Raw genomic sequence first — 17253 nt, 5'->3', positions numbered from 1 at the left:
CTTTTGTCATGTGAAGTTCTTCGTGCAAAATGTGTCTCACTGATTCTGTGTCAATACCAGCCAACTCAGATAGCTCAAACACCAAGGTGACAATCATTTCGAACAATCTGATGCACCGTTTTGATGTTTTCATCTGTCTGAGACGAGCATGGGTGACATGGGCGTTGAACGTCTTCCATATTTTCTTGTCCTTCCTTGAAATTTTTGAGCCACTCAAAACTTGTGTGCGAGACAAACTGTTATCACCGTACACCGTTTTTAAAATTTCATAAGTTTCTGTGGCCGTTTTGTTCATTTTCGTGAGAAATTTGATGTTGATTCCCAGTTTTTTTTTTTTTTCCCACCCAACATTATAGCGGCAACTCGTGTAGCGATTGTTGTGCAAAATACTGACTTTGCTATTCACAGGATATACCTAGCTGGTTGGCGGTATGAGAGGGAGTGTAGGAGGGGATGTAGTTCTATGATTCACGTCCGGCTGACCTCCAGACGGTTTTCCAGGAAAGCCCCAAGCCCAGTCCAGTTATTTTTGTACCTCACCAAGTGTATATACATATATATAATCCAACGTCTGTCTGTATGTCTGTTTGCTTTTCACGAGAGAACTACTTAACGGATTTAGATCTGTTTTTTTTCCATAATTTGCTTGAACATTCCGGTTGATTTTGCGACTTCTGTCATTGCGCTATTTATCGTAGTTCGCTTGCTGGAGTGATATATTCGCTCTAATATGAGACAGAGGCTGTGGGCACAGGGGAAGAGGAAGCATGACGTCAGGAGTGGGGAGCCGAGCAGGGCCCTCTTCACTGTTCTATTTCACTACTACATGGGCGAAGCCACAGGGGATGGCTAGTATATTCTAATACAGATATGCAAATGAATATGCTTTCCAAAATATTACAGATAGTTATGAATTGTTAGTTTTCACTGAAACAAAGTTAATGTCACCAAGATAAGTATCTTGTCTGACTGATGGTGCCTCGCATGCCTTTGCTTATTGTTTTTTGTCTCTCCTTTTACAATGTCTAGCTATCAGCTAAGGATTGAGTGCATGCTACTCTGTGAAGATACAGCGTCATTGTTGGAAACAATGAAGCCAAAGTCAGCACGAGTTGACACCGCCTGCAACAGTAAGTGTCAGACTACAAATCCCTTCTAGTTTGGTGTGAAGGCCTGCCCAAGTGTTTATCATGCTGAGTTCTCTTGGGGTGCAGCAGAAGCAGGAACATTTATCCTGCAATATGGTTTGTAACTTTGCACCCTAATAACAGAGGAGAGACACCTGCTTTCAGCTGTGAACTTTCTGGAACTTGTTGGATTTTTACGTTAAGAATCCTAAAATGGTGGTCTGATTTTCAACTAAGTCACAATAACAGACAAATGCAGTCTCCTTAAACTCATAACGGAAACACTTTAGCCGAGTCTGGTCAATAATGAATGCTTTGTCTAAACCATATTCACAGGCCAGGCAGTGTAAAGTATGTGAGTTCTTGTATTTAATATCTGGTTGAACTTTTTTGAGCATCAGTAACCTTTGCCAAATGTTTCCCGCAGCTGCTGATCAAACTTACACAAATCTTTACCAAGTCCTTTCCTTTCACTGTAGTTCCTGAGATTCCTTGTGTGACCATACTATGGCATTTCGATGGTGTCGATGTCCGGACAGTGACGTATCAATTCCACACTCTCAGTTTTGTTTTGTTTAAACCGTTCTGTTGATTTACTCCTGTTGTTGTTACGGGTCATTGTCTTTTTTTTTTTCTTTTTTTTTCGTATCATCCAGCTGTTAAACTTTAGGCGATGGACTTCTACTTCGATGTTTTCCTGACCAATATCTGGATACAATTTTGAGTTCATTGTTTCATCTCTGCTGGCAAGGTGTCCAGGCCCCAAGGCAGCAAAGAAGCCCCAAACACTGATGCTTAATTCATTAATCATTCATCACGCTTAGGATGAGGTTTCGGTGGGCTGCTTTTCTTCCTCCAAACATGTTTTTGCTAACGATGTCAACTTTGTCTCATTTGTATGACATTGTTTGTGAAATGCCCAGATGGTAGTTTTAAGAAGCTGAGACATGTAGCACTGAAGACTGCTGTTCTTCGGTGTTTCTATTATAGTGGACAGAGATTTGCTGGTTTTGTTTTTCATCTCCTGCACGCTTATCTCTTAGAGTGACCTTTCAAGGATGTCCATTGCTTTTTCAAGGTCCTCTGATATTTCTCAGTTTTTTGAGAAGAAGTAGGCACTGTCGGTCACCTAATGTTTGTGTCTTAATTTATTGCACCTCAGTGCCCATCTCATTGATAGGAATACCAGACTCCAGTTCGCCTGCAGGGTTACAACGTAAACTGTGAAGGTTTAAGCAATGTGTTCATCGTTGATAAGGCAAAATGCAGTTGTTTGTGTATTAGTAGTTGAAGATGATTCAGTTTATGAAGGGTTATGAAGAAATAAGGCAGAAATAATCCAGGGAATTCCAAAGTTTTTTGCATCTGTATGTACTCCACTGCTAGGCTGGTCACCATGTGAAGGATGGAAGACTAAACACATGAGAACAGACCAGGCATAGACATCAGTTTGGAACACTTCGATAGACGTCTCCATCCAGTTGTAACTCAGCAAGCACACTTCATCACAAAAGTAATATAATAAAAGGGTCTGGCATTGGTGAAGACCTTGTTGGTGAGCACTCTGAGAACTTCATTTGTACTGGTTCTCATTCAAAATAGTTACCAAGGGAAAAGAGAAAAAAATCAAATTCCTTGGAGTGCACCTTGGGGCCTTTTACCCTAAACTCTATATTGACATTGGTGAGCTGTGCTGCTCTGCATGGATAACCTTTGCAGGAGGTATTTACCTGAAATAAAGACATGGCTTGTTTATTTTGCAGGTCTGTTGGAGAGCACCAGGCTGCCAAGCTTCTGCAAGTTGATTCTTACAGTTGGAAACTTCCTTAACTATGTAAGTCAGTGATTTTTAACCTTTTTTTGAGCCACAGGCTCCTTTAAGAATCTGATGAAAACTATGGACCCCCTTCCCCAGAAATATTCACACACACACACTTGCACGTGCATTTCTCTGTACTGCACCCTCATGCACACACATCACTTTTCAGCCAGCCACACTTGAAAGAAATTGTGGTCAATTAATCCTCACCAGTATATGAGAAGATAATCAAGCCGTGGTAAACTGTGGGGTATGAGAATTTGCCTAAGATGGTGGTTGTGCAGAGAACGATGACACGCGTCTACATGGTAAACATGGGCCAAAGGCAAGTCAAGAGATGCAGAGGGGTTGCGTCTCACTCTGTAAGCAGTGGCAGGGGGCGTTTTCTTTCACTTCTTTCAATGGGATACAGTTGATTGGGACAAGGGGGGTTGGGTGGGCTGTATGGTGACTGCTATATTTCTTGCTGTTATTTTTCTTGTGCGTTATTTTTCTCACGAGTATGTAAGTCTTTCATTAGGCTTAGGTGAGAAATACTATGTGAGAAAAATGATGATGAGAGATGTAGTGTGCGAGAAAAATCATGTAAGAAAAATCAATGGTACCGGGCTGTATAGTGAATATAAATGTTAATTTTTTATCTTACCCTCACTGACCCCCTGAAACCCGTTCATGAACTCCCTAGGGACCCCAGGTTAGGGACCCCTGATGTAAGTATTCAACGGAACATAAAAAGATAAGGCCCCACAGACACAAAATCTGATGCTTTGCCTTCTTTCCTTAGCATTCGTTAATTTTATATTTTTTTCTTTAACTAAAAAGTAACTTCTTCTGCTTTAAAATGTGCTTCAGCTTTATGTCTTTATCTCAGGTTTGTTTAAGCATATAATTTTCTCCATATTTCCAGTTTTTCGAACCTTCACCTGTGATCCTTTTATGCCGTCCATACGAACAGGTGCAACCTTTTAGCTTTAAAATCTTTAGTCAAAGGCGATGTTGCTACCTCATGCAGTTGGATTTGGTCCCAAATAACTAATGCCAGGTCCATAGGTATTTGGACAGTGACAATTTTCATGATTTTGTCTCTATACACCACTGCAACAGATTTGAAATAAAGCAATCATGTGATTGAAGTGTAGACTTTTCAGCTTTAAGGGGTTTACCAAAAACATCTCATGAGCCCTTTAAGAATGACAGCCATTTTTATTCATGGTACCTCTATTTTCAGGAGCTCAAAAGTATTTGGACAAACAAAAATAATAAAACATAATGACCATTTTCAATATTTGGTTGACATCCCTTTAGTCAATGACTGGCTGAAGTCTGAACTCAATGGCAATCTCCAAATGCTTGGTTCCCACCCTAGTGAAACTATACCAGGCCTGTACTGCGGCCATCTTCAGTTGTTTGTTTGTTGGACTTTCTGCCATCAGTTTTGTTTTCAGCAAGTGAAATGTGTGTCTAACTGGGTTGAGGTCAGTTGACTGACTTGGCCTTTGAAGAATCTTCTACTACTTTGCATTGAAAAGCACTTAGTTTGCTTTTGTAGGATAATTGTGTCACTGTCCAGTTCATAGCCAGTTTGAACAATGCCACAGCGGATAGTATCAATTTTGCTGACAAAGAATGATAGAAACTGCTCACATGAATGAACAGTGCTATTTAATCCCATCACAGAATGAGGGTGAATGGCCGCATTAATTGAATTAAATAAGACCCTAGGATTCTTAGAATGACGGGATACTAAATCAGCAAAGAAATCATGTTTAGATTTCTTAACGGCTGCCTGGAAGTTGAATAGAGAAGTCCTAAAAATCTGTTTAGAAACAATCAGTCCATCTTTTTTCCAACACCGATCATCAGCTCGACGGGCACGGCGCAGCGATCACGTCGTTTCATTTAGCCAGGGAGCAGGTCTTCCCTTATTACTGTGTATCTTGGGCGGAGCAATTGAGCCTAAAACCGTTTTACAAGAAGAATTAAATTTTAAGACAGAATCTATACCATTATTTTGGACATGCACATCAAGACTAGAGAATATGGTTTTAAAATCGGATATAATAGAAGAATTTAAAAAGCGCGAGAAGCGTGGGGGACAGCTAGTAGTCGGGACATCAACAGTAATATTCATATCCATCATTATAGAAAAGTGATTAGTGAAAGAAATCTCGCATAAATCAATATTATTAACTGAAATATCACGAGTAAGAATGAGATCAAGGGTGTGACCGAGAGAGTGAGTTGGCATATTAATATGCTGGATTAAATCAAATGAGTCCAGTAGTGATAAAAAGTCATTAACCAAAGGTTTCGATTAACAAGAAACATGAATGTTAAAATCGCCAACAATAAATATTTTGTCATGGGAGAGGGTGATATCAGCCAGGAGATCAGAGAATTCAGAAATGAAGGTATCATTAAATACAGGAGGTCTATAAACCACGACAAACAACAAAGAAGGGGAGCTGTACACTTCGAAAAGTTGCAGTTCAAAGCTGCTAAACGGACCCTTTGTAAGGCTCTGACACAAGAACATACTTTTAAAAACAGTAGCAATGCCTCCACCATGATGAGTCGGCCGCGGAGAGTTTAAATATGAATAACCTGATGATACCAAGTCAGTAAAACATGAAGAGTCACCATTTAAAATCCAGGTTTCAGTGATGAAGAAGAAATCCAGATTATATGAGGTAATAAGGTCTTGCAGAATAAAGGTTTTATTAGACACTGATCTCGCGTTCAAGAGAGCAGCCTTAATAGAGGTAGAAAGAGCTTGTTGCGGGATGAGCACGGGTGAGCGTGCGGAGATTAGCAGCGTTTACTGCCCGACAGCCCACCGAGGAAGAGTGATGCTGCCTTGAAATGGAGAACTTAAATCCAGTGTCCAGCGTCCATGAACCAGGGATGGAGTCCTGTGCAGGAGAAGATGGGTCATAGACGACTTGCAGACATCAGAATCAAAGCTCTGGGACTTGAGTCTGTGTTGTTTAACAGCAATTCCAGTTCTTTTTCCATGACAGCGGCGGGTGTGTTTGCGTTTACGAGGGGCATTCAACACACTGATACAGGTGAACACCGGCGTCCAGGTGAAGAAGTCGGGAGATGAATAAAACAAAGGTGGAGGTTCACAAAAAAATCCCATCAGGAGATGAAAATTGAGAGGAAAGCAAGCCAGAAAATATGTTAAATAAAGACTCACGATCATAGGACAGTGGCCGTTGGGATAAACTAAAACATAGAAACAAAGTTAAAACATAGACTAGCGAGACGAGCAGATGGCCAGCCACACCAGTCGGCGCCATCTTCAAATGTCAACTTCAAATTGAACTTCCTACTGTTAAACAGGGCATTGTCTTAGAATCCTTTGATCTAGTCTCACTTTCACAGTTAAAAAGAACTATTGACACCCTTAAACCAGCTCCCAGCCCTCTCGATATTGTACCACCATGCCTCTTAGTGGAAGCCTTTGATGTTTTGGGCCCATCTTTACTAGCCATTATCAATGATTCTATAAGTACGGGGCTTGTGCCTTCATTTTTTAAACATGCTGCGGTCCGTCCGTCTAAAAAAAAAAAGGCAGAATTAGATCCTGGAATTTTAGACAATTTTCACCTAATTTCCCAACTACCATTTCTGACTAAAATTCTAGAAAGAATTTTTTATAATCAATTGGTCGATCACCTTAACTCCAATAATTTATTTGAGATCTACCAATCTGGCTTTAGCCGTTTTCATGGTGTTGAAACGGCCCTCCTGAAAGTATTCAATGACATCTCTATTATTATGGACTCTGGTGACGCGGCAGTCCTTCTCCTTCTTGACCTGTCCGCTGCCTTTGACACTATTGACCATGAGATATTGCTGATGCGGCTTGAACATCTTGTTGGGCTTAAAGGGGTCTGCTCTTAACTGGTTCAGGTCATATTTAACTGGTAGACACTTTTCAGTGACTTTAAATTCCTCTTTTTCGTCTACTTCTCCTCTTAAATATGGTGTTCCTCAGGGATCCATTTTGGGTCCTATTTTATTCTCTATATACCTTCATTCTATTGGAAATTTAACATTTCTTTTCACTGCTATGTGGATGACACACAGGTTTATATTCCTGTCTGCAACTCTGCAATAAATCAACTCCACAACTGTCTTTCTGAACTAAGATCCTGGATAGCTAATAATTTTCTTGATCTGAATCAAAATAAAACGGAGGTGCTTATAGTGGGTCCATCAGCTAAAGCCCAAATTGGTCTTGGTCTTCTCGGCTCTTTCTCTGTCTTTTGCAAACCTCAAGTCCGCAATCTTGGTGCAATCTTTGACAGTAACCTCTCTTTTGAGAAACAAGTAAATTCTGTAGTCAAGAGTTGCTTTCTCCAGCTTCGTCTATTAGGTAAGATCAAGCCTTTTTATCTTCTAGAGAACTTGAGAAAGCTACTCATGCTTTTATTTTTTCTCACCTTGATTACTGCAACTCACTGTATTCTGGGATTAACAAATCCCTGATACACAGGTTACAGTTGGTCCAGAATGCTGCCGCTCGCTTTCTGGTTGGGGCAAGAAAGTCTGATTCTGTTTCTCCTATTTTAGCTTCTTTACACTGGCTGCCTGTCAGTTTTCAAATTGATTTTAAAATCTTGTTGCTGGTTTTTAAATCTTTATATGGGCTTGCTCCTGCCTATTTATCTGAATTGTGTGTTTTACACCAGCCATCCAGAGTGCTTATATCTTTTGGTCAGTTGTCTTTTGTTGTCCCTCGTACCAAGTGTAAAACCAAGGGGGACAGGGCTTTTGCAGCTGCTGCTCCTCGCCTGTGGAACTCTTTACCTCATCATATAAAGGAGTCGTCTACAGTCGAACTGTTTAAATCAAGATTAAAGACTCATTTCTATTCACTTGCATTCCATGACCTTCAGTAATACTGATGGTTTCATCATTGTGATTATATAACATCACTTCTATTTATTATTTACAGTAATCCCTCGCTATATCGCGCTTCGACTTTCGCGGCTTCACTCTATCGCGGATTTTATACGTAAGCATATTTAAATATATATCGCAGATTTTTTGCTGGTTCGCGGATTTCTGCGGACAATGGGTTTTTTATTTTCTGGTACATGCTTCCTCAGTTGGTTTGCCAGTTGATTTCATACAAGGGACGCTATTGGGAGATGGCTGAAAAGCTACCCACCAGAGCGCGTATTACGTATTAAATAAAACTCCTCAAATATATTGTGAGCACGGGGGCTGTTCGTACCCCTAGAGGATACAGCCGCTCCTCAGAAAACGCTGAAAGATTACCTTCACATTTCTCTCTTCCTTGCTGGGCTTACATATGGCTGCTTTGTCAAGCGATATGCTTCCCGCACTATGCTTCGCATACTTAAAAGATCAAACAGCACATATTGATTTTTGATTGTTTACTTTTCTCTCTCTCGCTCTGGGATTCTCTGCTGCTGACGTAGGGGGTGTGAGCAGGGGGGCTTTTCGCACATTGGCCTAGAGGATACGGACGCTCCTCTAAAAAATGCTGAAAGACCACCTTCATATTGCTCTCTTCCTTGCAGCTGCTTTGTCCGGTGGTGCTTCGCATACTTAACAGCCTTATTGATTTTTGATTGTTTGCTTTTTTCTCTCTCTCTCTCTCTCTCTCTCTGACATTCTCTGCTCCTGACGCGCACTCCTTTGAAGAGGAAGATATGTTTGCATTCCTTTAATTGTGAGACGGAACTGTCATCTCTGTCTTGTCATGGAGCACAGTTTAAACTTTTGAAAAAGAGACAAATGTTTGTTTGCAGTGTTTGAATAAAGTTCCTGTCTCTCTACAACCTCCTGTGTTTCTGTGCAAATCTGTGACCCAAGCATGACAATATAAAAATAACCATATAAACATATGGTTTCTACTTTGCAGATTTTCACCTTTCGCGGGGGGTTCTGGAACACAACCCACGCGATCGAGGAGGGATTACTGTATTTTATTTTTATTTATGTTCATATATTTTTATTTCTATTTGTTATTTGTTATGTTTTTTCTTTTATTCAATTATTGTAAAGCACTTTGGCCACAGCATTCCTATGTTGTTTTAAATGTGCTGTATAAATAAATTGACATTGACTGTCCAAATACTTGTAACCTGACTGTAAGTAGCCCATCGAGGGGGACCACTTCCGATTTATTTTGCGTCACATTAAATGACACTCTTAGGGCCTGAAAATAGAGGTCCTAATGTTGTTTTTTCTCTCCAATTAGTTACACTTAAATTTAAAAGATTTAAAGAAGCAAATATGTCCCATTTTGATAAATTATTGAAAAAATTTTGTCAGTTTGTACATCAATTAAATTTCTTTTGTTTTATTTGCAGAAACCTCAAAGTTTAAATATGTTAAAGCCTTCTGGCCAGCCGTACATGGCAGAATCTATTCCTGATAGTCGTCGTCCTGTCATAGTGTATCTGTAGAGTACGGTATCTGCTTACATTTCAGTCGGTCAGTCATTTTCAAGCCCACTTAGTCCTCAACAGCATTGCGGGGGTCTGCTGGAGCATATCCTGGCTAGCATACAGGTGCAAGTAAGGAACAAACCCTGGACAGGGCAAACACACACACACTAGTGCTAAATCCACCTAACCTGCATGGCTTTGGGCTGGGTGAGGAAACCCATGCAGACACGGGGAGAACATGCAAACTCCATGCAGGAAGGACCAGGATGTGAACCCTGGTCTCCTTACGGTGAGGCAGCAGCACTAAAACTGCGCCACTGTGCTGCTCTGTTTACATTGCAGTTAAACATATTTTTAAAGTGATGTACACGACTCCAGAATCAAGTGCCTGAAATGATAAAACTTAAGATGTATAAAGATGTGTGTTATGGTAAATGATTTGTTTGTCTGCTATGGCTGAATGTTCCTGAAGCTACCAGAAGTTTTAAACATGGAATTTGTTTATAGTATTTTTGTCATAGGGAGTATTATTGTGAGTCATGGTAGAAATTTTTAATTTTAAGCAGTCTGTTAAAAATTTCTATTTTAAAGGATGTAAGGTAGTATAAATTATTTGTGTTTGCTCAATAATTATGCAAAAGAAAATGGTGAATGTGGGAATCCTATGTGGGTAATAAAACTAGAGGTGGCTATTCCATCTTGGCTATTAGCGTGTGATGCTGCTAGATAAACATCAGTCCTGCTGTCATATTTGTATTACCTGAAAGAGAGTTTAACTGTTGGGGTTCCTTACCTGATTTTATATTTTTCTTTCTTTTTGTTTTTCTTTGTCTGTCATTTTGATTGGCATGCATTTTTAGGGGCGTGTCCTCTGAGGTCGTGACCCAGTTGAGCAGGTTCTCCCAGAAATAACTAACATCCATCCATTATCCAACCCGGTATATCCTAACTACAGGGTTACAGGGCACAAGGCAGGAAACAAACCCTGGGCAGGGCGCCAGCCCACCGCAGGGCACAAGCACACACTAGGTCTCCTAACTGCAAGGCAGCAGCACTACCCACTGCGCCACTGTGCCGCCATCCACTAACATTATTAAGGAATTTATTCCCCATATGAACTGCCGATGATGCTTTCAAAAAGTTGAATAAAAATACATCACCTGTGAAAGTGTTGCACTTCTTGCTGCAGTGTTATTTATTATTTTCCCTTAAACCTCAAAAAGTCATATTTTTTACTTGGATGCTGTATCTCATCTGTTTGTGTTCATGTCAAGTGATATTCACAATGTGTGGATAGTGCTTTGAGTACTGAGAAAAGCGCTATATAAATGTAATGAATTATTATTATTATTATTAAGGCTTTGTTTGTGTTAAAAATATTGCGTTATTAAGAAAAAAAACAAACTAATGAATGGAGTTATTTGCCATAAAAGGCACAAACTGTATTTATTTTCCTTTATGTTGTTGGCAGGTTTATTTCTCAGATCGCACGTGCACCGTTTAATTGCTCCTTTGTGTTGTTCCATTCCTAAGTGAACGTGATCCAAAGAGCAGGCTTCCTTATGAGCACCGGCAGACGCAGAAGAGCCAGTGTAGTGATTTAAGCTTTTTTGAAGTTCTGCTGTTTGCATTTTTCTGTCTCTTATCGCATTTTGTAGCAAGTGCCGCCCCACGGTGCTTTAGTAATGCAGTCTGGGTGTTTCTTTACTGGACGGTCTGGCACTTGTATTGCTCCAGTCGAGGTCAGGTGATAACTCTTTTGGGTGACTGCCCTGTCAATTTGGTGATGAGGCCTCTCTTTGCAAACAGTCATTCAGTTCTCCCAGCTTGTCCTTGCTGCTCTCACACACGTTCAGATAGTACTCGTCTGCTTTCCCACTGTAATCCCAGGCATATTGACCTTGCATGAAGTCCTCTTTGTCTCAGAGGAAGCACGATTACCTTGGTAACATCTTGATTTGTTGATGTGATGATAAAAAAGAACCCTGACGCAAATGCCACTGCACATACACCCCCGCACAATGTGACATGTATGAAAAGGAATCCGATGGTTGCAGAAATGCAGTGCCATTTCATTGTCAAGGAAGCTTTTTGAACAATTTGTCTGATTATGTAAGTGCTGAAGGTCATTTGACATACTAAGCTTAAGAGATGAAGCGAAGCTTACAAAATGGACCTGGTCACTAGAGGAGACTCTGAACAGAGAAGAGAAACACACATTTATAGAAAAGCAGATGCTGCAGTCCTATAACACTTGGCTATCCCACCTGCACTGCCTGCCTACCTGCCTGCGGTTCTACGAAATGTTTAAAATATGCCAGGCGTCTTTGCTATTTTAATACCAACATAAGCTTTTTGTTTCTGTTTCTGGATGGCTGACTTGCTAGAAGTGCTTAAAGCTGTGCACAAACTCACCCTCTCTGTTTTTCATATTCTTATGTACACTACTGGTCAAAAGTTTTTAGAACACTTGAGTTTTTTTGGAAATGCACACAGTTTAATGTTTTATGAAATCAAGGCAAAGAACAAATAAACAGTGGCAAATAAAATAAGTCAATGAATCCTGAAGTATACAAAATGTTATTCCAATTTTTGATTCATCAGAAACTGAAACTGTGGTACCCTTTTTGATTCAGAATGCCAGTCACTCTGCAAGTCACGAGCGCTGCCTCCAGCAAAAGACCCCCCGACCCCATCACAGTCCCTCCTCTATGACTGACAGTTGGTGTCACACACTGAGGAGCCATCCTGTCACAAACCCGAGACACTGTGTGATGAACTGAAGATTTCAAGTTTGGATTCATTGGTCCGTAAGACTGTCTTCCAGTCTGCAGTAGTCCACAGCTGGTATCTCAAGGCCCTGTGTTGTCCTTTAATGAATGGCTTTCTTCCTGCCGCTTGCCCTGTCAGGCCTTCAGCATTAAGTCTCGTCTTCTTGCTTTTGGCGACCTGCACTGTTAAGCTGTTGTGTGAGGCGCCTGTGACCACGCAAGCTCATGACTTTGGCTCTGCCAGATCTCTTCCTATATGAGTTTCTTCCAGTTTCCAATGGCCTTTGGATTGTGTAGGACACCACTTGACTTGCTGATGCTTGCATTTTCTCTCTAGGGGTAATAATACTCTGTCTCCTTTCATTTGTTATTTGCCGTTTTCTTGCCATTATCACTGTAATATTGTCCAAGTCGTACTTCAGAGGGTATAGTAACACAGTCTGTGCCAACTCTGCGTTAAGACACATAGAGGGTTTTTTTAAGTAATCAACAGGAGTTGGGACACCTGTGCAAATTGTTTGCTTCAACTTGCTAGGCTCCATGAACTTTAATTGCTGTAGCATATCTGTAGGTTGTACCTATTAGTTGTTCCCTGAAGAAGGCCCATTTGTAATATTATGATATTTCCCTTTTTTCGGTTTTTGCTAACCTAAACTTTAAATTTAAACCACTGGCAGTTTACTGCTTACCTTTTCACCATTTTAGGTCATTCATTGCATTTCAACTGATTTAATTTGAAGAGAAACTGGAAAAACTGAAGTGTTTAGAACACTTGAGATTTTATGCAAAAATAATGCAGTTTAATGTTTCATGAAATCCAGGCAAAAAACAAATAAACAGCAAGTAAAAAAATTATTCAAGGAATAATTAAGGGTACAAAATTGTTCTCAAATTTTTGATTCATCAGAATAGCCTCTGCACCTTTTGCTGATCTAACAGCCAAACTGTGGTACCCCTTTTGATTCAGAATGCCAGTCACTCCGTGCCAGTCACCAACTCGGTCACTAGCAAAAAGACTGCCAGACTGTCACACTCCCTCCTCTGACTGACAGTTGGTGTCACGCACTATGGAGCCATCCTTTTACCAACTCGACACCCTGTGTGATGAACCGAAGATTTTAAATTTAGATTTATCAATCCATAAGACTTCCAGTCTGCAGTGGTCCACAGCTGGTATTTCAAGGCCCTATGTTGTCCTTCAATGAATGGCTTTCTTCCTGCCACTCACCCTGTCAGACCTGCAGCACAAAGTCTCCTCTTCAGAGTATAATTTTTATTTATTCCATTGCAAATTAATATTTGAAGGCTGACACTACTGGAGATCCTTTTTAGGCCCCCAATAACTGCTCGAAGTTGGAACCCTAAATCCTGTCTGTTCTCGCTTTAATTGATTTTGAGATGCTTTTTCTTTTTAAATCTATTTAACATGGTTAAAGAACACTTAAAAGGTCTCGGTCCCCAAGAGCCCCGTAAACTCAAATCGGCAACATTCTTTATGTACTTGGACTAGTACTAATATCTCCCTATTATAAAAGGAAATCCTGGGACGGGACTTTCACTGAGATAATTTCAACTCCCGTGAGAGATAATTTCAGGTCCCGCAAAATTAGACTTTTTGCCAAGAGATTTTGACAAGTCCTGCCCTCCTCTCAAACATGTACTTCTAGGCCCACGGTCCAATCACTTCTCATTAGTGTGAACGTCGTAAAGAGGTTAAAAAATGTTGGCATGATACACATACAGAGCAGGTTAGAGATTATGAAAGTACTAAAATTTGAAAGTCTCAAAAAACTGATGGTAAAGATTGCATTAGCGCAAACAAACGGAAATTATTACTCAATGAAATAACGGAACAGCGAAAAGAGATATATGGACATAGGTGATATGACAGAAGTATGTAGATATTGTTTGGCTTTAAAGTTTAAGTCAGAGACTTGTAGATTGTCTAATTCGTGTTGCCATCAGGGAAAAGTAGTGTTTCTTCACAATGAAGAGACGTTTCTGCGAGAATTAAAAGATTTGTTGTTTGGTGAAAGTGAAATCCACATAGTGAGCGGCAGAGACGCAAAGTGGTTGGTGCATAGCGCACACTGGGGGATAAGCGAGCAGGCGGCAAAGCCCCCTAATATCTCTAAATAGATAGTATTATTATTATTATAAGACTTTACAGAAGTAATAAAGAAACCTAAGAAATAACAATCCAGCTAACGCACACAAGAACGTGTGGCTTGGGAAATAAGCGAGTTGTTGCTGTCTAGTAACTGGTTTGTAGGTGGGAGTGTGATGGATCGGTCTGTGGTGCAATCTACCCAGTGGTATCGCAAATTTGCTCTTAAAGGCAAAACATTGAAATAAAGAAGGTCCAGCTTCTTGTGTTGACCATTAGAACATGACATGGACTGATTGAAGTTTGTAATTGTAATATGTCCGCCCCCATACTCAGAATGATTCATCATTAGAGCATTGATAACCGAGTAAATCCCAGTGTCCCCAGGGAGGAATATAAACTTAAATTATATCATCCTTCCTAATCTATCTTGGTAGTGTAGACCATTTCAAACAGCCAGAATTTCACATTCTGCATCACACATCTTATATTTAATAGGTTTAGCAGGCTCGCTTTTACACCTTTGCTAATTCACATAGATGCCGAGTCCCCCTCCTGCATTTTTTCCACTCTGTCTGATCATATCGGGCAAAACCCATCCAGCATTAAAATAGTGTCTGAGGTAAGATGTTCAAGGCAGTTTTTCAAAATACCCAAAATGCCACAGTACCTAGAGGAACTGTGACTCACTGGGAGGGCTGACCGTTAATCCATCTTATTTGAAAGCGATCACGCTTTTCTCATTTTATAGAGGCAGGCCAGTTCTGAAACCTTTCCACTTTACGCCAGTTCTTCACCCCTTTCATCCTCAGATGCAGAGCTCCCCAATGTCATGTTTCAGCCAGGCGGTTCAGATTTCTTATTCATGTTTGCTTTGTTCATTTTTCATGTTAACCTTTTTGATTAATTAGCTGTCTATGTATGTATGTGTGCAGTTTGTTTTGAGGGTGGTCCTCCAAGAGTTGGGGTCACCTGCCCATCACGGTGAAGGGACTGAACTCGGCCCAAAAAATGCTGAGGAAATCCCACAGTCTCTTGGGGTGGTGTTGAGTTTCTGTGCTTTTGTCAATTGCTAGGTTTTGACTGTTTGCCTTGATTTGCCTTTGTTTTTTCAGATGTCCCCTGCTTCACCTTTTGTGCTCTTTGGGCCTTCACTGTTTTCAGAGTATTGTTTGGGTTAACTAATCTCATTTGTAAAAATTCTACATTTGCCCTTTTCATCACTAGCCAAAGTTTTGATGGGTTTCCTCCCCCCACTGAGCATTTTCACACATTTTGGGACTTCTGTGCTTAGGAACAGAGCTGATCGATCCTTTAGGTGACATAGACAGCCGCTGAGGATGCATCAACAGAGGAGCGCAATTTGTAGAAGTTAATGGGCGCTGGTTCTGGATACTGAGGGGTGCTGTTTATGAAGTGTAGTGGCACATGCTCTGGAATCCCCCCCTCCCCTCTACTGCAGTACTATAGACACTGAGCGACGCCATTTTCACTCGAGGACACATGCGCCAGACATTAAGGGGGTTCCCTCCATCCCTGAACTCAATAATACTGAATACGTGCTTTAGAAACCAAGAGGTGCCATTTATGTAACTCGGAACCCTTACAAAGAACCCCACCATCAGCGCTCTGGACACCCAGGGCTGCTGGCTGGATAACACAAAGGGCATATGATCCTGGCACCAAACATGACCCCGCTGCCCGTCTAGAGCTACATATGGGCATTGACCGACACTACTTAGTAACCCCATGTTGAAAACCCGTAAGTGTTAATAATCACAGGAGTACCACCTGACTATGGGAAGATTTAATATAGCCCACTTTGCGGTACTCCGAGCCTCTTCACGTTTGTAGATGTTTCAGACGTTAAGATGGCCTTCAGATCCTCTTCTCTCACCCTGTGTTGTCTCTCAGGGGTGCAGCTAGTCCAAAAGGCAGCGGAGATGAGCCCGCTTGGGTTTGCAATGACAGCAGCATATCATATTTAAACAATTTATAAATTTCAAGTGAAAAATCAAATCACATCTTCTGTTAACATTAATACATTGTTTTAAAAAGAAAATAAAACCTCACACATCTGTACCAGGCTGCCACTTTACTGTGGTCCAAATTCATTTTGTTTAATATAACTTTTGGCTATCGCTACACATCAGTACCTTTTATGTTTTGCTTCGCTACTGCTAAATATCTAAAAAAAAAAAGAAATCAAGCTCCCAGAATCCATCACTTTCAATATGACTCTCCTGTAACACAATCACTTGAAGTGGATCAAATATCTGATAACAAGGACAGCAGGCACTGCTTCCTTCAGCTGCGTCTTCTTCTGTATTACCTAACGGACGGCACTTCAGAGGGGGTTGGCAGTAAAGTTTGTGTTTTAGACACACGGTACTGCGCAAAAGTCTTGGACACTTGAGGTCGTTCACACTTTTTCCACAAAGTGAAGCACTACAATAAGATATTTGAATGTCTTTAAAGAAAAACTAACCTCATAATCAAGCACTTCAACTTCATTTGAAATGTGTGAGATCTTTGGCAGCATATAACTCGGTGCTAATGAAATCAGTGACCTCAAAATGATGAAGTGAAACAGAAGCACCTGTGTAGAGGGGATAAATACTGGGCAGGAACAATCAGAAATGTGGAAATTGAGGTAGATTTGGCAGTTTAACTTGCAAATATTACACCATGGTACAGGTAAGCCTGGTGACAAGACACAACGTGCTCACCCTTCATCGTCCAAGTCTCTTCCAGGCAGACAGGTGCTTCCAGGTGTGATGTCCAGGCTCCTCTTCAGGAAAACCAACATTGAGGATCAGAAATACAGGGGTTGAACAGAGAAACTGTGTGCAGAAAACGAGGAATGCATCAACTTTACTTCCCTTTGAAATCCAGAAGATGTCCAGCAGTCTGAGGTGGTCTTATCAAGCGCGAGCTTCATGTAACAGTTGTAACAAAAAAAAAAAAAAAAAATTTTTTTAATTAGGAAATGAAGGCA

The 17253-nt window shown here is 40.7% G+C and overlaps 1 protein-coding gene across 4 annotated transcripts in view; it reads left to right on the top strand.

Moving 5' to 3' along the window:
* The window catches only part of inf2 (inverted formin 2), a 198689-nt gene that overhangs the window by 119197 nt on the left and 62239 nt on the right, over nt 1-17253 (top strand). For all 4 annotated transcript variants that reach the window (XM_051920005.1, XM_051920006.1, XM_051920003.1 and 1 more), the window contains exons 15-16: nt 1030-1130; nt 2891-2961. In XM_051920005.1, the coding sequence (XP_051775965.1) occupies nt 1030-1130; nt 2891-2961 (172 nt within the window). The remainder of the gene's footprint in view (nt 1-1029; nt 1131-2890; nt 2962-17253) is intronic.

This window comes from Erpetoichthys calabaricus, chromosome 16 (assembly GCF_900747795.2).
Source record: "Erpetoichthys calabaricus chromosome 16, fErpCal1.3, whole genome shotgun sequence".
In the NCBI taxonomy this organism is placed as follows: domain Eukaryota; kingdom Metazoa; phylum Chordata; class Cladistia; order Polypteriformes; family Polypteridae; genus Erpetoichthys; species Erpetoichthys calabaricus.
Note: the sequence above shows the minus strand (reverse complement) of the source record. Positions and strands in the feature narration are given on the sequence as shown.